Raw genomic sequence first — 24408 nt, 5'->3', positions numbered from 1 at the left:
AAAAAATAATAATTTGATTTTTTTTGCATCTGACACGTGCATTATAATTGAATGGTATGAACACATGTCGCTGTTACTGAAGAAGAGCCCCAATTCATGAAAGGGCAGCTGCCTAATAAGGTGGCCACTCAGTGTATAATCAGTCTGCATTGGTTGCACCTATTCGTAACAAATGTAAAGTAGAAGTACAAAAAAATTATTTATTATTTATTTTTTGTTTGAAGGAAAATGCTGCACTAGTAAAGGAGGTAGATTATGACACAGTGACAACGTTTGAGGCTCCTTATGTCGATGCCATCAGATCGTTATGGCTTGATATGGGAATCCAGGAGTGTTATGAAAGGCGGAGGGAATACCAACTTACAGATTCCGCAAAATAGTAAGTCATTTATATATTTTAATTATCATAATTTTTTAATTTTAAACTTAGTAGGTAGGGTAAATATAACGTGTTCGATAAAAGATGTACGAAATACACAGGCTCAAACGTCGAAGTAAAGAACAGTGGAAAAATTCATAACCTTAGTACTATTGACTAAGGTTATGAATTTTAATTCTAATCCGAAAGCATTTCTATAAGCACTTCAATTTGATGTTGCCCCACCATGGAGTAAAATGACTACGTGAATAACAGAAAGATTAAACACACTGTGTTGTAATATTTACCAATTTATTCCGTATTTTAAATTATACAGAACCCATTTCGCATTTCAGACTTTTACACTCTTTAGCAGAACAGCTGTTTAATTATGGAGAGTGTTCAACTGATAAAAGAACAGGAAGTAGGTGTATCTAATAAAGTGCCACTTTATTAGGTACACCTACCTAGTAGCTTTAGCCTTCAAAACTGCCTGAATTTGTGTAGGCACGGATTGAACAAGATGCTGAAAACGTTGTGCAGGAATGGATTACCATGCAGACAATGAGTGTGTCACGCAGTTCCTTGAGATTCGACGGCAGTGTAGGCCTGCAGCGGACAGCCCTTTTCAGCTCATCCCAAAGATGTTCAATAGGATTGAGATCTGCAGAAGTGAGCAGGCCACTGCAGCAAAGAAAAGTCATTGTCATGTTCCTGGAACCATTCCATAGTGATTCAGGCTTTGTGCACTGGCGCATTATTCTGCTGGAAGTAACCATCTGACTGTCAACATGAACGGATGCACTTGGTCAGCAACGATGTTTAAGTACGATGTGGCATTCAGACGTGAATCTATGGGTATCAATGGACCCAACGTGTGCCAAGAAAACATTCCCCACACCATAACACTGCCCCCACTACCTTGCACAGTAGTCGTCAGACATGACGGGTCCATGGATTCATGTTGTTTCCGCCAAATTCTGAGCCTTCCATCAACATGATGTACCAGGAACTTCGACTCGTCAGACCAAGTAACTATTTTCCAATCCTCGATAGTCCAGTGCTGGTGTTGCTGTACCCACAGGAGGTGTGCTCTCTTGTTCTTCATTGACAACAAAGGTACGCGATGTGGCCGTCGGCTGTTGTAGCTAATTCGCTACAAAGTGCGACTGGTGGTCCGTTGCGATATTTTATTATTATTATTATTATTATTATTATTATTATTATAAGCCATATGGTGCAAGAAAGCCTGAGGCTTATGCTGAACCAGCCAAAAAAAAAAAATATTCCCTATTACCCTGAGAGAGAGAGAGAGAGAGAGAGAGAGAGAGAGAGAGAGAGAGAGAGAGAGAGAGAGAGAGAGAGAGAAGTAGAAAGGAATCACCAAAAAAGAGAAGAATGATGATATCCAGCTCAGGACCCTGGGTGCGCCAAGCCCATACTCACCAGATGTGAGCCCCTGGGGGTTTTGTTCTACGCACCAAGGTTGTATTCTGACGTGATGTGCGACATTGTGGTCCGTCTGTTTGTTTGCACAATTCTAGCCATCCTCCTCTGACCTCTCTGATCAACAAGCGATTTTCTTCCACAGGAGTACCGTTGAGAAAATATTTTCTGTTCGTTGCACCATTCTCGATACACCCTTGAAACTGGTTCGTGAAAAGTTCAAAAGAACTGCCGTTACAGAGATGCTTTGTCCAGCACGTCTTGCACATACTTCCATGCCACGTTCGAAGTCCGTTAGATCACTCCTTTTATCCATTCTTGCTACGGTTTGCACGCTTAACTGATACTAGAAAGGTTGTTAGGCTGCATTTATATCCACAACCGTCGTCATGTGACTTGCAACGTTGTGGGACAAACCATTTGTGTGAACAGCAGGGGTGTACCTAATAAGTGGCAGCACAGTGTACTTCGAATCATGACTTTTAGTTCTGCAGATTTGTTTTAAAGAGTTTATTATTGTGCTATGACTAAGTGTCAAATATATTTTTCATTCATAAGACGGTAAATCATGTTAAGACCCCAAAGAGACACTGCCCTTAACCCAATCGACAACCGATTTGCTTCAAGACCACACATTCTTAGAAAACTGTCTCAGCCGAAGAATCATGTTATGCTGGCCCGAACTCATACCACCATTTGGGCTCATTGTAGTCCCTTCTCCCAAACACACACAACTTTTTTTTAGTCGCACAATGTGTATTCAATGGTTGGCTTGCTAATTTTTGGATGAAAAAACAAAAGTTTGCAGAAATAAAAAACCACGTGATCCTCAACTGAGATCGATTAACACAGCGTTTTCCATAGAGCGCCACTATCTACTTGCTACCAGTGACGACGAATTCGTTTTAGGTACTGTAAATGTGTTATGCATTCAGCTGCGTTTCCTTAGAGCTCGAGCTTGGTGTGTGAAACATACCTATGCTTGAATCACAGCTAGACACATTATCTGGCAAGTGCATGCTTCTTCATGTGGAGCTTGAACATTCAGTTGCATTATTTTCCAAGCATCTCTCGTAACGTGTAATGAAATGTGACTTAACTTTCCACTCCCACTATTGTTTTATTCAAAGAAGGGTAACTGATTTGATTGTGAACTCCAACCAAAGCAGCAGCAGACTGCAAGCTAGAAAGCGAAATGCTTTTATGCTTCACACAGAATGGAGTCCACCAGAATCGGGACGAGGGTGTCGAGACCGGGGAACGTATCTCAGGTTCAAAAATTAAGAGATTTAATGGAACAAGATCATATGGTATTGCTAGTTGGAGAGTCATGGAAGACACTTCGGAGTGACTACCGTGGGCACAGAAATATCTCGAGCGAGCCCTAGATTCTATCAAATAAGAGACATTCTGAATTCTATGTCGAAATCTGTGTGATGGAGAATTTTGTTTTCACATGGAAATAACTGCATTATTTCCGCGACACGGATAGTTCAGTGGTTATGGAGGCTATAAAATGCAATAACTATCTGCATTTATAGTCCTCAATTGTCACCAAGTGTTAAGGTGACCACCCGTACCGATTTTCGAGGGACAGTTTCAAAATTGAACTTAAAATCCCTCGTCCTGAAACTGTGTTGAAATGTCCCGCAATCAACCAAATGAACTCTTTCTCCATAGAAGCTAAATGGCAACCGTGATTAGCCGCCACACTGTACCATATTTGCACACTAGGAACTGTCTGCCTTGACCCACTCCGAATGTACTGTACTCGTTCGCTGGCCGTTGTTACCACTTTACGTTCGCTTGCAGTGAAAGAACCAAAATTAACTTTGCTATGGTTTTAAGCATTTTATAGGTGTATTTTTTAGTTTAATTTAAACGACGAATCCAAGCAACTCCTTTCTGTTAGTAACAAATGGGGAAAAATAGTTCTCGTGGCAAACAGAGCCCTCGTGAGTAGCACAGTTGGTAGGATTGCCGTCCTCGCAAAGACCTGAGTTCGAGTCCCGTCGATGACGAGAGGAATTTTTATGGGCCTTTTTCACAACGTGGCTGAGTTAGTAGGTCTTAGGCGAAGGTAACATGGTTTTTCCTCCCGGCAACTTGGGTTTTTTTATTCACAAACAGAAATCGACCTCATAACACACGCGATTGTATATACACTAAGTGGACAGAAATCATGGGATACCTACCTAGTAACCGGTAGGCCCACCTTTCGCCCAGATAAGGGAGTCACACGGCGAGGCACTGAGTCCACTAGTTCACGAAAGCATTCCACAGGTATTTACATCCATGCTTGCTGCACCGCTGACCATAATTCCACCGCATTCTTGGGTGGAGGATCCAAAGCTCGAATGGACCTTTCCACAGCATCCCAAAGATTCTCCACAGGGTTCATATCCGGTGAACAGGGAGGCCATTGCATGGTGGTAAAATCTGCGAAATTCTCTTTGAACCATGTTCTAGTCGCCACGGCTCACAACAGGGCGATGCAGATGCAGATGGTCTGCAAAGATGGACACGTAACTTGGACCGTTCAGAGATGCATCTAGACATACCAGAGGTCTCAACGTGTGCCAGTTGAACACGCCCCAGACGACCGTCCACCTACCTGAACAGTTCCTTCTTGAGATGACGGGTGCATAGCTTCATGTGCGGTTTTTGCCAGATACACATCCCGTCCGCTCGAAATAACTGGAAACGGGACTCATTGGACCAAGAGACCCATCTTCAATCATTCAAGATGGTTCTGTGTCGTGGTGTTAGCAATGGGACTCTGGTGGGTCAGTGGCTCCTATTCCATAACCTCTTGCGGCTAACGATTGCCTGATGGTCTTGGTGAAGACGTTTCTGGTACCTCCCTCGTTGAAGGCGGTGGGGATTTGTGCTACTATCGCTCTCTCAATGAACTGCAACTGGAAATATGAATGCAATAAGGGCATCGTAAACTTAATAAAAATTGAAATTGCAGTAAAGAAGAGTTATAAATATACCTGTAAGGACATTTATACATTTGTGCTAAAGAAAAAAGATATCTTCGAAGCAGTCCAATCAAACAAAAAGTATGTTTTTAAATTCAAATAATGAACCAAAACTGATAAACTGAAAATTTTGATTTTTGATTACACTGTATTCATAAAATGCAACAATAGATATCATTTTTATGTGTATACCAATTTTACTTGTCTGTATTTTGTTGATTAAATAAAAATAGTTTAGCTCTTGTACTATTTCTTACATTTTAAAGTTCAACATGAAAAATCTTTTAAATAATATGTACAGTACTTTGCAATAATAATTATCACATGTAAACCAAAGTTAAACACTACAACAGCAAAACCTTGTACTGCACGTTATCGCCATAATTCTCCTCCCTCCGTATGTCGGCTATATCGCGGACATCGTCGAAATGTCCGCAATACGGAAGTGAAAAGGTAGTCACCCTACTAATCATGTTTCAAAGATTCCACTGTGCAATGAACAGAGGAAGACTTAGACAAGATTCTGAACTGGTAAATGTTGGCCATGTCCGTGAATGGCGATGGAGCTGCTGCTTGATTGCTTTGGCATTGTGCGAGTTGTGTGTTGGAGTGTTCTCGCTGGGTGCGGGTTCCCGTTTTTTTTTTTTTTTTTTTTTTATTATTATTTATTTAGTTGTTGGTGCATCTGCTTCTGTGGCCATATTGCACCTCCCAAAGTTTTTTGCATTTTGTACTCTGATCCAAGCCCGAGGCGGGATTCGAACCCGCGACTTTTGGGTTGCCAGGCAGGCGCTTTACTCACCCGGCTAGCCCGGTCGACGCGGGTTCCCAACGCACCCCCATCTTATAATGAACCCAAAACTCAATTCACAGAACATATCCTGAATGGAATCAAAGAAAACACAAACAGGATATTGATCTTTATCCTGACCTAACAGGAATCTCTCGACGTTCACAAAGGAAGCTATCTGACAAACCCATGAACCCAAAAAGGACTTTTCTACAATAGACACAAGAACTCCAAGCAATCCTCGAACTTCATGAATCCATGTGCCTCCTCTCATCCCCTAAGAGAAGGTTATCCAAGTCCTCTACCCAGTGTGGGACACTGCTCATTGCCCTCAAGCAACACTGGGATGAAGAAGATTAAATTGCTGACACTGGGCCCCTTGCCCAATGTGGCACCCATTCACTTGCCGGCACCTCTTCTCTTCAAGGTGTAGGACAATATCTGATTTTCCTACTTGTGTAGGAACTCATATAAACACTCCTCTGGGAGTGGGACTGCGTTCAAATGCAGGGTCATGCTATTAGGCAATCTGACTTTGTGGGTCACTTGACCTCACAATCTTTTCTCTTCTTCCTGAGGTAGGGTGAGCCCACCCTACCTCGCCCTCTTTCTTCTGCTTACCTTCTTTCTTCACCTCAATCTCTTACCCCTTCTCCTATTTCAAAAAAAAAAAAAAAATTTTTATTTTTTTTATTTTTTATTATTATTTTTTTATTATTATTTTTATTTTATTTTATATTATTATTTTTATTATTTTATTTTATTTTTTTATTTTAATTATTTATTTATTATTTTTATTTTTATTTTATATATATATATATATATTTTCTTTTTTGTTATTATTATTATTTTTTATTTTATTTTATTATTTTTTTATTTATTTTTTTATTTTTATTTATTTTATTATTATTATTTTTTTTTTTGGCTCTCCCTGGGAAGCTCAGGCTAACCCCAGGGTCGACCAGCCAGAGTTCTCTTCCCACATACCTGGTCCGACTCCCAGTGCCAGTGACGGTAACTAGCGGTCTGTGGTGTTCCACGGACCTTAGGCTAAGCGGCCAGATGAACAACATAACCCGCACTAAGCAAACATGAACATACACTAACATATGCTATCTGGCCTTGACAGTACTGTACTGTCTTACTTCACAAGAGATTCAAATGCGGAGTTGTGCGAAAGCACCGGTGCCGCTTGTCAAAAAAAACACTATGTCACTATTCTCTGTGAGAGTGATGAAGGATTCTATCCTAATTGGGATAAGGCTTGTTAAGAATTAAGATATTTTTTAATTTTGATGATGTTATTTTATGTTAACCAGTGAGGTTTCCATGGTTCAAGGAATTGAAATTTTGGGATTGCAGATGGCAATTACCAACTTGATTATTATAAAGGGAGCGAGTCTCTCTTCCTCTGCCAGGTCTGAGATGGGTCCCTCGGGCAGGGTGGAGCAATGGATTCTTGCTCCTAATGATGTGGTTAGTGAATCTGATTGATTTTAATTAATTTGTCTGACGGGACGTCAGACGTATGAGTTTCCTAGATAGAGTGACCTACCTCCTCGTGGTGGGGGAACAAACGCCGTGCCCGCGGCGAGGCTAAAGGTTGTTCTTTGTATATTTTGTTATGAGTCATAAGTTAACCGGCTGTTGTATTGATTATTAACCAGGTTCGGTTATTGATGCAATCGCAGCAAGGAATCAGTTGCATATGGACCGGAGCCCAGGTGGCAACATGATTAGGTCTTGACAAATGACCAAATGTGCAATGGAATGCGTGGCTTCGGTAAAAATATCGGCAACGTAACGATAATATACATATTTTACTGAATAAATATTTTGTTTTATTTTCAATAAGAAAAATTATTAGTATTAACAGTTAAAAAATAATAATAATAACGTTAAAGCGCTTGGATTGTACTATTCCATAACAGAACAAGCTTTTGTTTAAGCTATGAGTTTGCTCATCAAACTTTTGCTGAGCTAACTCATTTGCAACAGAGCTGTGAAGTTCTGTTGGATTGTTCGGCCTGTGTTTCATATTTAATAAGAGTTTCATGGTGAGACGTCAAGCAATTACTTTTTATGTGTGGTTCTTTAATAACTACTAATTTAAAATGTTTTTATACCTCATCTTCCGTACAAAATAATTTTATGGTTATCTGCTGTTGCCAAGAATTGACAAAAAAAAAAAAAAAAATAATAATAATAAAATAAATAACAAAATAATAATAATAAATAAAATAAATCATTAATTTGGAGTGCACTGGAACATTTTGGAAAAGCCTATCTTCCTATTTATACAACATTAATATTACTTCCAGTTACTTGAGTGATCTTGACAGAGTAGCAGATCCCGACTACCTTCCTACACAACAAGATGTTCTCAGGGTTCGTGTGCCTACAACAGGTATTATTGAATATCCGTTTGATCTCGATGCCATCATTTTTAGGTGAGTTATTTAAGTTACTGACTAATATTACCTATTTATCTATTTAATATCGTTGCAATTCATGTGAATAAAATAATATTTCCTACTTCAGATCAGTACCTGAGTAATTCTAACCAATTTTTTAATGCAATATATTATAATATATGCATTATAATTATATTTACAGTTCAGAAATACATTGCCCTGTCTTTGATATCTGGACGCCTGCATATCTACAAATAACCTTTATTTACAGAAAAACTAACATGTGCCAAAGCCTTCATTTAACAACCTCTAATGGCGTCTAGTCTCCGTGGAACACTCTCCACAATTTTGTAAGTATCCTCCGATGTGTTCTGCTATTCGGCCTTCAAAGCAGCCACCAGTTCACTTGTTTTTTGGCCAATACTTTCTCACATACACTGAAAGATCCAATTCATCCCACAAGTTGTCAGTAGAAGTGAGGTCACGGCTCTGGTCTGACCAGTCTGACTTTTTAAATGCTGATGCCCTCAAAGCAGTCTGTGATAATGCAAACAGTATGACACGAAGCTCTGTCCTGCTGATATAGATACGGGCCTTCCTTGAAGTATTGCCATACCGTTGGAAGTGCATAATTGTCCAGGCTGTCCTGGTATTGCACAACATTCATGGTTTTGTCGATAACGACTAATGGGCCCAAGCCAAACCACGAAAAGCAGCCCCATACTATGACACTACCTCCACAAAACTTCATTATTGGGAGGATACAATCAGGAAGGAACTGTTCCTCTGGCATTATTCGCCACACCCAGGAACGGCCATCAGACTGGTAGAATGCGAACCTCGAGTCGTCTGTCCATAGGACTGTTGTCTACTGCTCTACAGTGCAGGTTCACGCTCGTTACATCATGTTAATTGGAGTCTAGCATTTGTTCAGGTGAGCAATGGCTTGTGCAACAGCTGCACGATCATTGTAACTCATATCATGCAGTGTTCTTCTTATTGTACTAGTTCTGACGCTGACCGGGCTAGCCAGGTGGGTAAAGTGTCTGCCTGGCAACTCAAAGGTCGCGGGTTCGAATCCCGCCTCGGGCTTGGATCAAAGTACTGCAAAAACCTTGGGAGGTGCACTATGGCCACAGAAGCCAATGCGACAACAACTACAAAAAAAAAAAAAAAACTAGTTCTGACATTAAACCTTTCACAGAGGGTTTGTGTAACTTGAGACATTGGCAAATTACGATTTGCGCAGTTAATTCTTCGTAGAATTATCTTGTTCCGTTCTGTTAGTTTTCGTGGTTTACCAGGCCGTTATTATTATTATTATTATTGGCTATATGGTACAAGGAAGCCTGAGGCTTGTGCTGCACCAGCCAAAAAGAAAAAAAAAATTCTGAATTACCCTGAGAGAGAGAGAGGGGAATCACCAAGAAAGAGAAGAATGATGATATCCAGCTCAGGACCCTGGGTGTGCCAAGCCCAAACTCACCAGATGTGAGCCTCTGTTTTTTTGGCAGATTCAGTCCCATTCCTCTTCCATTTGCATATGTCACTAACCGTTGACCTAAGGGATCTCCAGTGACTGCGATATCTCGTATAGAACGCTTGCTTGTGGCATCCTACTATCATTCCAAGCAACTTGGAAGTTTGTTAATTCTGTTGAAAAGTGGGCATTTGCATGCCCACTTTTGCCAATTGTCTGTTCGAAGTCCAGTGTGCATATTTATAGCTGGTTCTGTGACGTGTTGCATGCATGGGACCTGTTTCCCCATCCATGGAAGGGTGTCCGGATATTAATGGTAGGGCAGTGTATATACGAGGGGTTATCTTTAATTTGCTGACTGGTGCAAGATCTTATCTTAATTGTCATTATCTGAATCTTCTGTGGATTTCTCCTCGAAATCCTCTCCCTTGAACTTTACACACTTTTGCCACTGTCATAGCCACACATTAAATGCTTCAAGCCATTTTTTGAAAGACTGCAAAGTGCTTCCGTTGTGGCTCTGTGAGCATCATGTCGGACACAAAATGCTTGCCTTTCAGAGCTTTATTCAGACATGGAAACAGGAAGAAATCACACAGGGAATTCACACAAATATACACTATGCTGCCACTTTATTAGGTACACCACTGCTGTGCACACAATTGGTTTGTCCCACAACGTTGCCCAACGTGACCACAGTGGTGGATATTAATGCAGCAGAACAACCGCTCTAGTATCAGTTAAGCGTACAATGAATAGGGGGATGTGGTGGAATATCGGTATTTATTGCAGTGATCACTGCCTGCACAATATTAACCGTACAGGCCTGGCATTATCTTGATGGAGAAACGACTTCACACTGTAAAGTTTGGTCTGCTTCATTCATCTCTTTAACTGTTTCTGATGCATTCTCGTCCCATCTGACACAATTACGAATCACATATTGCTGTTCAAACTGTATGTCCGTGACATATATGCTTCAAAATGATCGTCAAGTGACACATGGTTAAAAAAACTCTCTTCATGCAACACTACATCGATAAGTACTAGCATGCGTTCAGTGTACTCAGTAGCGGGCGATCAGGAAAAGCGCCTGTTATGGAAATTTCGCGCAGTAAACACACACACACACACACACAAATATATACTGTGCTGCCACTTTATTAGGTAGGTACACCACTGTTGTGCACACAATTAGTCTGTCCCACAACGTTGCAAGTCATATGACCACAGTTGTGGATATAAATGCAGCAGAACAACCTTTCTAGTATCAGTTAAGAATACAAACGGTAGCAAGAATGGGTAAAAGGAGTGATCTAACGGACTTCGAACGTGGCATGGTAGTATGTGCAAAATGTGCTGGACAGAGCATCTCTGAAACGGCAGTTCTCCTGAACTTTTCACGCACCAGTTTCAAGGGTGTATCGAGATTGGTGCAACGAACAGAAAACATCCTCTCAACGGCACTCCTGGGAAGAAAATCGCTTGTTGATGAGAGGAGAATGGCTAGAATTGCGCAAAGACAGGCCACAATGTCGTACACCATGTCAGAATACCTTTGTGCTCAGAAGAAAATATGGCAATGGACCACTAGTCGCACTTTGTCGCGAATGGGCTACAACAGTCGACGGCCACATCGCGTACCTTTGTTATCAATGAAGAACAAGAGAGCACGCCTCCTGTGGGCACAGCAACACCAGCACTGGACTGTCGAGGATTGGAAAACAGTTGCTTGGTCTGATGAGTCGAAGTTCCTGGTGCATCATGTTGATGGAAGGCTCAGAATTTGGCGAAAACAACGTGAATCCATGGACCCGTCATGTCTGACGACTAGCTGTGCAAGGTAGTGGGGCAGTGTTAGTGTAGGGAATGTTTTCTTGGCACACGTTGGGTCCATTGACACCCGTAGATTCACATCGTACCTAAACATCTTTGCTGACCAAGTGCCTCCGTTCATGTTGAGTTTATTCTCAGCCAGATGGTTACTTCCAGAAGGATAATGCGCCAGTGCACAAAGCCCAAATCACTATGGAATGGTTCCAGGAACATGACAATGAATTTTCTTTGCTGCAGTGGGCCGCTCAGTCCCTGGACTTCAATCCTACTGAACATCTTTGGGATGAGCTGGAAAGGGCTGTTTGCTGCAGGCCTACACCTCCGTCAAATCTCAAGGAACTGCGTGACGCACTCACGTCTGCATGGTAATCCATTCCTGCACAACGTTTTAAACATCTTGTTCAATCCATGCCTAGACGAATTCAGGCTGTTTAGAAGGCTTAACACGCTACTAGGTAGGTGTACCTAATAAAGTAACAGCATAGTGTATGTATACAGGGTGATTCACTACCAGTGCAACAAACTTGCAGGAGGTGTAGGGGCACAAAGACGAATCGGAATCACATAGCATTGCAGGGTCCGAAATGCCTTCATCATGCGGTAGAGGACGTTGAACGGGAGGTCGCGTGAACAGCGATCCCGCTGGAAGTCAGCATTTGCGAACAGGTTCCCGAGGCAGTAGGATGGACGAGTGTTCAAACGTTGAACTGGCCGACATGCACCTTGCGTATGGAGCTACGGACTGTAACGGGCCTACCGTTCTGCGCTTGTACCAGGAACGTTTCCCGCACAGGCATGCTCCTCATCATATGATTTTCGCACGTGTGCACAGAAGGTTACGTGAGACAGGTTGTTTCGCGAGAGGTACCATGAATCGAGAGCGAACGAGCAAGCCAGACAATGAGGAGAATGTCCTACGTCTTGCAGAAGGCAATCTGAGCATGAGTACTCGAGCGATAGGCCAACGATTGGGTATTTCCCAATCCACTGTATGGAGGATACTGTCAACAAACCAAATGAGTTCATACCATCTGCAACGCATCCAATCATTAGAGCCTGCAGATTATCCACTCCGAAGGACTTTTGCTACTTGGTTTCTTCAACAGAAACGGCTCGCAAAAGCTGACTTCCAGCGGGATCGCTGTCCACATGACCTCTACCGCATGACGAAGGCATTTTGGACCCTGCAATGCTATGTGATTCCAATTTGTCTTTGTGCCCCCTACACCTCCTGCAAGTTTGTTGCACTGGTAGTGAATCACCCTGTATATAAATTTAACTAGATGCTTTCGACCCATTGTTTTGTATATTTATCAATGATATTGATGAAGGTATATCAGGTTTAATGTCCAAGTTTGCAGATGATACAAAGGTTGGCACGGTTGTTAACAACAGTAAAGACAGTATGCTACTCCAACTGGATCTAGATAAGTTGAGCAAATTGGGCTGAGAAGTGTCAAATGATGTTTAACATTGACAAATGCAAAGTACTGCATATGGGTAGCAATAACCGAAGAGAAACCTACCAACTGTGCGGTACTACTCAGGGAAGTGGAAACGACCTATGGGTAATTGTGCAGTCAAATATGAAGTTCGCTGAGCAGTGCAGATGGGCTTCCAGGGCAGGTCATGGAGTCTTGTCAATGATATATAGGAATTTTGCCAGCAGGGACAGGGATGCGATTATCCCATTATACAAGGCAATGGGTCAGGCCACACCCAAAGTACTGTGCAGAGGTCTGGAGGCCTCATTTTAGGAAGGATGTATAGTTGTTAGAACGAGTACAAAGAAGGGCAACAAGATTGGTGAGGGGAACAAAGGTGTGCTGTTATGAAGAAAGACTTAAGTTCTGCAAATTGCAGTGCGTGTAGAGTAGGCACCTGCGAGGTGTATAAGGCCTTGAATGAGTTGAGCAAGCTGAATGCTGATGCGATTCTTCCTCTTGCTCAGATTAAGAACCTGAGGGCACATAGATTCAAATTGAGGAAAGACAGTTGTAGAATTGATGTGCAGAAATTTGCCTTTAGCCAGCGGATAGCTAATTGGTGGAACAGACTTCCACCTTTTGTTGTGGAAGTTGATAGCCTAAAGAAATTTAAGGCTGAGCTGGATAAGCTTGCTTTCTTGCAACATATGCCTCTATTAATGCTAACACTTACTGTATTTTTGGATTAACCAGGAAATCGATTATCCGGGAATTTTTTTTTACCATCTATCCCGGAAAATCGAGACTACTGTATATCCAGGTTTCCAAGTACTTTATTGCCCAGGGAATATTTGGAGATTAGCAGAATTTGCTAAGGTTGTTAGGAGATAAGTTGGTTGTAGTATGGTTTTATGAGCATCGGCAAGGCCATATTGCTCTGTGTATACCATCTGTAAATTGAGTGTTTTGATGTCCGTTTTCTGCATGTAAAACCCGAGTTTCTTAGAGAAAAAGCCACGTTATATTTGCCTGAGACCGACTAACTCAGCAACATTGTAAGAGGCCCATAAAAATTCCTCGTCATCGACGAGACTCAAACTCGGTTCTTTTCCACCCAGTGTGGAGAGGACAATGATCCTACCAACTGTGTTACCCACAAGGGCCAAGGAGTTAGATTGCCTTAGGACTATTCTTTGGGACACTGAATGGGATTTTGTCTGATTTATATTGGGTTTATTTTTTAATTGGTTCAGGATTGTTCTCAAATAGGTTGATCTGGTTGTGATCTATTTGCATTGTTTTCTTTTGCCCGTCATAAATATAATGTAATCTTTACATAATCTCTTATTATTGAATCTATCCATCACTAAAGCTGAGGTTTGGGAAACTTCCAACTGTACCCTTCAGTGCAAGGTGGGATCTGATTTTGTTATTCTGCTGTTGGTTATGTCCAATTTGTATTCTTTGACTCTGACAAACAATCTGTTTATTCTATCCAATGCAGGCATTATTACAATCCATGCCTTGTAGTTTGTAAATGGGAGCTTTGTTCAGAAGTCTCAGATTTGGCCGACGTAGGAGGATGTAGGTTTTAAGATGTTTTGATGTTAAGTGTTTTGGTTCATGCAAATCTGATTATTAGATATGAAAATACAATCACCCTTTGTCATTACACAGAAAAACAACTACAAACAACAAAGAAATACACATTTCAAAAGCAGATAAGGGTAATGCAATAGTAATAATTAATATTACCAATTACAATAACAAAATCCTTCAGCAAAAGAATGTATCAGAAAATTAAGAGATCTGACAAATTCAATCACCAACCTCATTCAAATCTAACCCAAGCAGACATTCAACTGCCAAACCTTGAAGAACCATTTGCTCAGGACACTCAATCCATATCACAAGCCACAACCACACTAGTAGGGTCTCCAATAGCTTTAGGGAGTCCGTTTATCAAGAATGATCAACTTCAGTGGCTACCACTAATGTTGAAAAACCTCCACCAGGATTAGATGCTCACTCATTGAATATGATCAACATTCACCAAGAATGTTTGATCGTGCCTAATGCCATTTGCCACAATTTAGTATTTTGAATGATAAAAGTTGTAGTTATTACAATATCTCATTTATTTACATGCTATTTATTAACTTGCATTTACACAGAATGGTTGACGTTGGAGGACAAAGATCAGAAAGAAGAAAATGGATTCATTGTTTTGAAAATGTGACTTCTATTATTTTTCTGGTTGCCCTAAGTGAATACGATCAAATCTTGTATGAATCAGATAATGAGGTAAGTATATATACATTACACAGCAAAATTTTATTATTGGTAGTTTAATTTTTTGATTAATTTTTATGCATTAAAAAAAAAAAATTGTCCAGAGAGTGATTGAGATAAAATTTTTGCAATATCGTTAGTAATATAGTATCATTATAGTTAATTGAAAAAAAAGCACAATTTTTAAGTATAATGCATAACTGAACATGCAGGATCTGTTCAAAAAAGTATCTGGTCTGTTATATGTTGACAATGAGCATACGTATAGGTGCATGACTTAATCCTCTTTGAAACTGCCATTCTGAAGTGATGCACTTAGACTAATGATTTTCCCACTCTTGGAAGCACTTCTGGAGAGCTGATTTTGAAAGCTGAGCTGTCCTTTATTTGTATTACCCTTTATTTGTACATCAAATTGACATCTTTTCAGTATTTTTTTTTAGAATGAGGCCCATATATGGAGAATAATGGGTTTGCTGGACTTGAGAGGAGTGAAACCAAACTCTGAACAAGTAGCAAAAAATCCAATGGTGCATTATTATGAAGAAACTAGCCTTTGGAGTCTGACTCTTTTGGGCTCCTTTCTCAAACCACACAATGAAGGCATCTCTGAACTTTAATATAGAATTCTTGTTTTTATTCCTGTGGATGTGCCTTCCTGAGGGACAACACTGTCACAGTAAAAAAAACAATGTTGGTAACATAGCCTTTGCATTGCTGCACTTTCCATGCATTTTTGTGAGGGAAGGAATCTTTTACTGGGCCGACTGCTGTTTGGTTTCAAAATCATACCTGTTTCCTCTTTAATTATGATTCATAAATGTCTTGATTTGGTTGTAGTAGCATTTTAGGCAGTAGCTTAGGCCATATTGCATCATATATAATGTCAATATATTGTGAGTTCTGTAATTGATCTGCAGTTTGCTGGACAAAAAACCATGCTACCCTTTATGGGTCTTCATAATTTTATGAAGATCCATGAAATTTCCTTGCATCAGGCTTTGAACTCAGGTTTTTCTCACTCTGTGTGGATATAGCACAGTTGGTGATTATACCAACTGTGCTACCCACAAGGGCTTGTGATTAGTTGCATGTTCAGACAAATCAGGAGGGCCTTGCTGGGATGTCAGCTTAGTTTTTAAGTATGATAATAAGGAAAGTGTAGGATGGAAATTCAGTCACCGAAGAAATCGTATAGGAAGTACCACAAAACTGAAAATAATCTCTAGTCCTTTAAGAAATTAAGGACAGATTAAACTCTACATAAGTTGAAGTGCTTAGAATTTCACTATTCTCAAATATGTGAATTGTCTGATTCACAATTGTGATGCAACATACATCTTTTGTCAGCACTCCTGTTTTTTTCTGTATCCTTGAATTTAAATGGTATAAAATGTTAGAGTAATATGGTCTTTTTGAAGATAATTGGTGTAGATCATGCAGTGTCACTCCCAGAAAATTCGACAGTTAACACTTTTCCAGATGCCCACATTCCAGCTTTCTTTGGAGAAGTAAAAGAATATTTTGTTTAGAACATACCTTAGTTTCAATGTTAAAAGAGTGACTCCTGGTCTCATCTGTAGTCAGTTACTCATTCAGAAAAAAGTCATTCTTGTGATCTTCAAGTCAATAGGTGACCCAACATCACTGGCTAATGTGATAATTAATTTCCAAAAAAATTAGTTAGTTAAACTTAAAACATCCGCAATGAACTTTGAATGTCTCTGAAATGAAGGAGCTCAGATTAAAGTTCATAATTATGGAATTAAGAGTAAAAGTTCTAAAATGACTGCCCCCCACACTATCAATTTTAATTAAAACCAAAATAAATCACTGAAAATGTTCAAAATTTCTTAGGAGTTTAAAAATTCATTTGTAGAAAATTTCAAAAAAATTGAATGAGATTTCAATGAAAAATCTAATTGTCTTAATGTTATTTCTTCTTGTTGTTGCTCAGCACTTCCATCAAAATTTTCTCATATTATAAATAATGCATTCATAACATTAAAAAATCTATCCTAAACTCAACTGCTAACAGAAGTCAGTAAATGTATTTGACTGAAACAACATAAACAGAATGTACTGATTCTAGTGATTAAACTGTAGTGCATTATGCAGGTGCAATATAATTAGCAAACATAATTTGTATTAACATCTAAGTTCAGTTTGGTTCTTGAATTGAACTCACATTTTGCAGAACCACACTAAATTCTGCAAAGTCATCATTCTTTAAAATTATTTTTCAACATAAGCATTTTGTTCCACCATAGATTCAAACATTGTTAACAAGTCAAATCTACCAGTTGGCCATCCCACAATTTATTCAAACTTCATTTCTAACTTTTGAATTATTTTTATTTGCAGAATCGAATGGAAGAAAGCATAGCATTATTCAAAACTATCGTTACATATCCATGGTTTCAAAATTCATCCATTATCTTATTCCTTAACAAGAAGGATTTACTTGAAGAAAAAATTATTGATTCTCATTTGGTTGACTACTTTCCTGATTTTGATGGTGAGTAACTTTAATATTATTGATGTTAATTTGGTTATCATTTACACTGAGGGATATCCATTTTGGTCAGAGGACTGTATTCTGAATTAAAATTACCTTTGCAGTTTGGATGGATGGAAAGGGGGAAATTAGCAATATACTTATTTTTGAGGTGCAGGGCGTAACAGTCAGCACTCAAAAGTTTGAACAGCAGGCAATACGGATGAAAGTAAATTCCTCAATACTTAAATCAGATATTTTACAGAACTATGGAAATTTATTCAGGAAGTATTAGTAGTGGCAAATGATGCAAGAAAGCAAGCTTATACAGAATCAGCATAAAAAACACTTCCCATATCATCAGTCATTCCCCTCTAATAGTTTGTCTAGTTCTTCCTTGAACTGTTGAGAAAAGTCATGAGCTAGGATTGAAAGCATCTGAAATTTTGCTCAGACATAATGGGAGTACACGATGAGAGCTCTGTTAATCAATTCAGTCCTGGAGAGACCGTGCTTCCATTTAAGTGTATCTTATCAGGGATAAGATACACTTAAATGGAAGGACTGCAAGAATACTTGCTGATACTATCAAGGGAGTGTTAGGTAGGTTGGAAAATTACTTGATTTTTCTTACACTTATGAATTAAAATGCAATATGAAACCCCCAAATTCTTGTCAAAAGTTCCTTACAGACAGTGTTTTTCTTATTACAAGTATAATAAAGTAAACATGAGAATTATTTTGGCAATACAATTCTAATATTTAATATTATGGTTAAAATATTCTCTTCCTTAGAATTGTTGAGTTTTTTCAATTTATTTATACAATTTAAATTAACATGTTAATTGAAAAGAAAATACCATCAATTAATTCTGTTCACAAAAGTCAACAAGTTTTAATAATGTCTTAGCTATCTTATCTTTTAAAGGTTGCCCACTTTCCTTACTGTAGGTCCCAAACAGGATCATATTGCAGCAAGGGAGTTTATTTTGAAAATTTATCTTACCCAGAATGCTGACCCAGGTCGTGGAATTTATTCTCATTTCACTTGTGCAACAGGTAGGGAACTTTATGCAGAATGATATTATTGGCACATACTATAAAAGTAATATTGCTTTAAATTTAATTTTAATTAAATTTTTATATATGATTAAATTTAAAATTTAAAATTAAATTTAAATAAAATTAAATTAAGATTAAATTTTAATATATGACAAGGGGATGGAATCACTTATTTTGTAAATAATGAATTAGTATTATCAGTGTTAAATGACACGGCATCAGGCAAAAAAATAAATTACCCACCTCTACAACCTTTTCTAAGATAAAATTACTCCATGCATAATTTAGTGAGTATAAAGTTCTTAGTCAATCTTTAATAACTTTAAGTGGTTCTTTATTTCAATTAGTCACAATATTAAGTAACAGAAGTGAGTAAACTGTAGTAGAAAATGTAGGGTAGTTGAAGAATTAAAAATGGCTGTAGGAAGGCTTTCACTTCAATAAGTAGATGAAAACAAATTTTTAAATTTTTAAAAAATATTTTGCAGTTTAACTCTCTAGCAGGTGCCTTGGTCCCACACACAAAAATGATGTAACAAAACTGAATATAAAACACCGTTATACCACATAAGAATTACTTCAAAGTGCAATAAATAATGCCGCAACCTGCACCAAGCAGAAAAAAAAAAAAAAAAATAAATAAATAAATAAAACCACTTAACAAAGACAATGCCTTTTTATGTTATTCTTGGCTTTGATTTCTCTTGCTTTGCATTGCTGTGTTGTAAATAGGGAACCATTTTTTTTTTGGATAGCAAGAATTCTGTTACTGAAATATTGTCTTTATATAATATAGTGCTAGAATAAAGAATAAAATTATAAAGTGCACCATTTCTAGAACCTTCCCCCCAAAAACAAGGGTGTATAATGTATACCACATGCCTCCTCTTATTTATTTTTTGGTGTATTAGAAAAGGTGCTATATTAGCCCTCTAAGGAGTTAATGTACTATATGAACTTGCATATTTTGAGTCCATGGAAAGGAATAAAATTTTTTCCCCCAGAGTGTCTGTAAATGTGACCAGATAGACAAACACTGAATACATAATATGTATATTTTTAAATAACCCACATAAATATATATAAAATAGGTTTCATTTAATATCATTATAATGAAATATGTTTTGCTAGTCAATAGAATATTAATAGAGTATTTACTCTCAATAGTGTCTAATATAAATGTTTCTTTGCATGCTGCACATTACTGCTGATATCTAATGCTATGGACAACCAGATACAGAAAATATACGCTTAGTGTTTTGTGCTGTTAAGGATACTATTCTTCAAAACAACCTAAAGGAGTATAATCTTGCTTAGAGCTAAAGTTATTTTAAAAAATTAATTTTTGCATATTCAAATTTTGCTTGTTTTTATGATTCCTAAAATAGAGAACACCTTGAAACCTTCATAGTTATAATGGTCAAGGTTTCAAGGCTGAAGTATTCCACAGAGTACCAAGATTTCATAACTATCACAGAAGAATTATGGGTCCCTAAACTGGCTATGCTGATGGCAATTTAAGAAATTCCTATTGTCTGAATTAAAATATGATTTTATTGTATATTTGCCAATGAAATCCTGATAATTTGAGTTACAGGGTGAAAGAAAAAAAATTAGTTACTTGTACATAAGAATGATACAATTAAGAATTTTTTAAATAAATTTATCGATATCTACTTTTGTGTTAATTATTTATTCACTATTAACGATTTAATGTCACATGCAAATGCTAAAAAAATAAAATAAACACATTCAACCAGGATTAATAGTTAAAATCTAAGAATCATTCCCATTAATCCTTTGAAAAACAAATACAAAGTTAAAGAAATAAAATATCTCCACATCAACACCAATAATATATGAGGTTGGGCAACAAAGTTCCTGGACTGGCATAATAAAAAGAACACAAAGTGAAAGAGATCAAAGATGATTTTATTTTTATTCAAAGTATGATATCATCACCTGATTGAATGCACTTATTACACTGTTCTAAGTTTCTGAAAAGAATCACTGAAAGCATCTAAAGAGATGATGTTTAGTTTGAGGGTTACGTTTTTCTTTATATCCCATCCTGAAATCTTTCTTTTGAGGACAGTTTTCACCTTGGGAAAGAAGAAATAGTTTAAATCTATTTCTTATTTCCCAAGAAGAAAGATCAGTAGATGGTTGATCTGTACAATGCTGTTTCATCAGAAATGTCTTCACAAGTGCAGGGACACTGTTGTGCATAAAGAACCAGCTGCCTTTCTCTTTGAAATTGCAGCCTCACACAGGAAGCCACTTCCTGTGTGAGGCTGCAATTTCTTTGAATCACCTGCATATAGAATGCAGCACTGACACTCTCTCTCTCTTTCTCTCTCCTGTTGTACAAATTTGTCGAAAAACATGATCAGTATCATCCTGATCCTGGACTTCTGTAAATACACAAAACGTTTTGGACCTTGGTGATGATTTTGAAGTCTACTGAGTACAGTCGGTCCTCGTATAACACGTGTTTACATTACACGAATTCGATCATACACGATTTATAACACGAACCGAATTCACTTATGCACGATTCGCCTGTGTGTTTACAAGAAATGGCAGTCGAACGCGGAATCACCCCAAATGAATGCAACACGATAGGAATGAAGAAGATTCTGAAAATGTATTTATGTGATTTATATCAGTGAAGGGTTGTTGTTGTTGTTGTTGTTATTTTAGTTTTTAGGAGCATTAGCAACTAAGGCCATATTGCTCCGAGATTTGCGGTGGTCATTCCCTGACCTTTCCGCATCCTCCGTATTTGGTGGTGACGGGCTCGAACCCCGGTCTAATCAAGAAGCGTGTGCTACGCACTGCTGCTCCTTCCCACCTGGCTACGGAGGTGCCTCAGTGAAGGGGAAACACATTTCATCATAATAACGTGAAAACCAACACAATTCCAGCTATCGATATAATCGCAAATGCAATTAGATGGAGTTTACTACCAGTTTATAACAGATTCCACTAGCAGAAACGAAACTGGAAATTGTTTTTGTTTTTATGGTAGTAACCCCCAGAAAAGTGCTTTAGTAAAATGTGGGGTGTTAATAATGTATCTTGGCCTTTATGGTGTTGCTTATTCAGTTGCTACATGCGCTCAGCTTTGTTTATGTGTATCAAGCGTACCTCCTCGTTTTGTAATTGCACTTTATTCCCTAAAAATTAGTAAAATACTTAAAAGGTGTGAAAAGGAAGCGTCCTGGTGAAGACACTGCATATTCAGAGAGAAAAATAAAAGCAAAACATCGATAAACAGAGGCGGACTGGATCAAAAATTCTTATCCGGGAAAATTTATAGTGGCCTCATACTACGGTTTATGGCCAAAATTACACCGGCCTCCGGCCCACCGGGATTTCCTGGGTAAGGCTTATGGCCAGTCCGCCTCTGTCGATAGAGAAAAAAAATATGAAATTGTGAAACGCTTTGAGCGAAATGAAAGACCATGTGATATTGCACGTGCTACAGACCTAAATGAGGCAACGCCGAGAATTACAAAGAATGCGGAGAAAATAAAAACAACTTTCATAGCGGGAACAACTCAAAGTGTAATTAAAATCCATTAGATTAAGACACAAGAATTGGAAGAGATGGAACAGCTGTCATCTGTTTGGATAGAAAATCAAACAAAAAACAAGTTTGCTTACGATAGAAGCATTAGCAATATTTTATTACGTAATAGTTGTAATAAAATACGTAAGCATTTTATTACAACTATTTTATTTAATATAATAAATTTTTTACGAATAAAATACGTATTTTATTCGTAAAAAACTTTTTAGTATTAAAAAATACTTTATTATAATATAATAAATAATAAAAAATATTTATTTTTTATTATATTATAATAAAAAATATATTATATTTTTTATTACGTATTTTAATCGTTATAAAATACGTAAGTATTTTATAACGATTAAAATTACCCGATTATTTATTGTGTTTGGTAATGTTTTGGTTCCAAATGTGTGTTCAATCTTGGGAGGTCGGCACCTAACCCTACTTTTCCCATAGGGCCTGTTGTTTATATTGCACGATTTTGCATTGCACGAGGGTTTCTAGGAACACAACTATCGAGCTATACGAGGACAGACTGTACTCTGAAGCTTCATTGCTGGGTTGTACTGAAACACTCAACACCCATCTTCAGTGACAAGTTTGAATGAAGTCTTCGCATGTGACACTCATTTCTTCTGCACATCAGTGAGACTGTGTGGGGCACAAATTTTGTGCAGACAGTTCTTTTCCCTAAATCTTCATGCAAAAATTGACAAATCATCTTATTCATATCCAACTTGTCAGCCATTATTCTGAGTGTCAAATGATCTCTTGCCACAATTTCCTGAACTTTTGCAACTCTATTCTAATTTCGAGAGGTGGACAACATAGCACTTCTGTTCATTTTCAAATTAATTTAATATGACTGCACAGCACTGGTCCCTGAACTGTATTGTTACACCTTGTGTATTAAAATATCAGGTTATTTTTGAATAAACACAAAGGTGACCAAGAAAAAGAAAAGAAAAGATTTCAATTCTTTATTAGTAAATGAAAAACAACTTTTTCATTGTTCATTTCCTTTTTGTAATTCCACCTATGAAACCATGCTAATTATACTAATCTGACACTGGTGGCACCCAAAATAATAATAAAAATAAATAAAAAAACAAACAACGGTGGCAGGTCACCAGACGTGGCCAACTTTCTTTTTTAATTTCTGGTAAAGCTTTTGGGATTTTTTGCATTCTGCTTGGAGAATACCAATTCTCCATCTTTTCTCAATGCCATCCATTACAATACCATCTTTTCTCAATGGATTGCAATACTTATCTTATGCAATTTTTTTTTAAATTAAAAAATAAAATTCGTTATTGAAAAAATGTGCTTTTTTCCTATTTTATTTTCAAGGAAAAAAAAAATCTGATGAAAAAAAAATATATATTATAATTATATAAACAAAAATATTAAATGCTTCCAATTTACAGTTTAAAAGACTGTTAAGCTCTCAAAATTTTAAACATAGATACGCAAATAATGTTCCTACTTTTTGTGTACAAATAATTTTGAAAATTTATTTCAAATTTGCCATGCTCCACACAGTGCATTAAATTTTAAATTACATCGCATCCACCTTGAGAGAACAAAGTTTCATGTTCTCCTCTTTACTATGCAAAATCAATAATGAATCTCTCAAAAAACAACTATGGAAGCTGTATATGTTTGCTGATCTAGTGGGAGAATAAATGTGGTGGGTCAGATGACAGCTTCTCATTCATTGTGTTAACCGCAAAAAATCACTTTGCAGATGACTGCAGCAAAAGTTTGTCTTATTTAGGATGGTCAAAAAAATTTCAGATTTTAAATCGCTATTTAACAGTTAATGCGAATCATTTTTCAAGGGTAACCTGTCAGGTTACCTAGGTGTTAATTACACCTAGGTAAATAAACACTATTAATAATTTCAGTAGCCCATCAATCTTTGAACCTGCCCAAAGTAGCCTGTTCAACAAACTAACTGAAGAGTCTGCCATAACGCATTAATATATATTCCATGATCATTATGTCCAATTTTTTGGATTAAAAGCAAGAGGCTACTAAGAGAGGAAAACTTCTATTTGGAATCAACTAGATCATCACTTGAGAAGCCCTTAGAAACTGCTGTTGTTATTGACAAGAATAAATTTCTCCTTTTGGCAGTAGGAATTCTATCATGGTTGTAGAAAGCACATTACAAATCCTAACTAAATGGATAAACCTACAGAAACTTTTGAGAACATTTAAGAAGGCTACGAAGCAGCCA

The 24408-nt window shown here is 37.7% G+C and overlaps 1 protein-coding gene across 1 annotated transcript in view; it reads left to right on the top strand.

Moving 5' to 3' along the window:
• The window catches only part of LOC150076046 (guanine nucleotide-binding protein G(q) subunit alpha-like), a 55146-nt gene extending 35243 nt beyond the window's left edge, over window positions 1-19903 (top strand). Inside the window, exons 3-8 of the mRNA XM_090387592.1 lie at window positions 225-379; window positions 7900-8028; window positions 14910-15039; window positions 17392-17545; window positions 18476-18583; window positions 19821-19903. Of these exons, the coding sequence (XP_090243718.1) occupies window positions 225-379; window positions 7900-8028; window positions 14910-15039; window positions 17392-17545; window positions 18476-18583; window positions 19821-19903 (759 nt within the window). The remainder of the gene's footprint in view (window positions 1-224; window positions 380-7899; window positions 8029-14909; window positions 15040-17391; window positions 17546-18475; window positions 18584-19820) is intronic.
• The last annotated feature ends 4505 nt before the right edge of the window (window positions 19904-24408 follow it).

This window comes from Mastigoproctus giganteus, chromosome 13 (genome assembly GCF_048544385.1).
Source record: "Mastigoproctus giganteus isolate SK-2022 chromosome 13, ASM4854438v1, whole genome shotgun sequence".
Classification (NCBI taxonomy): Eukaryota; Metazoa; Arthropoda; class Arachnida; order Uropygi; family Thelyphonidae; genus Mastigoproctus; species Mastigoproctus giganteus.
This window is presented reverse-complemented; position numbering and strand designations above follow the sequence as displayed.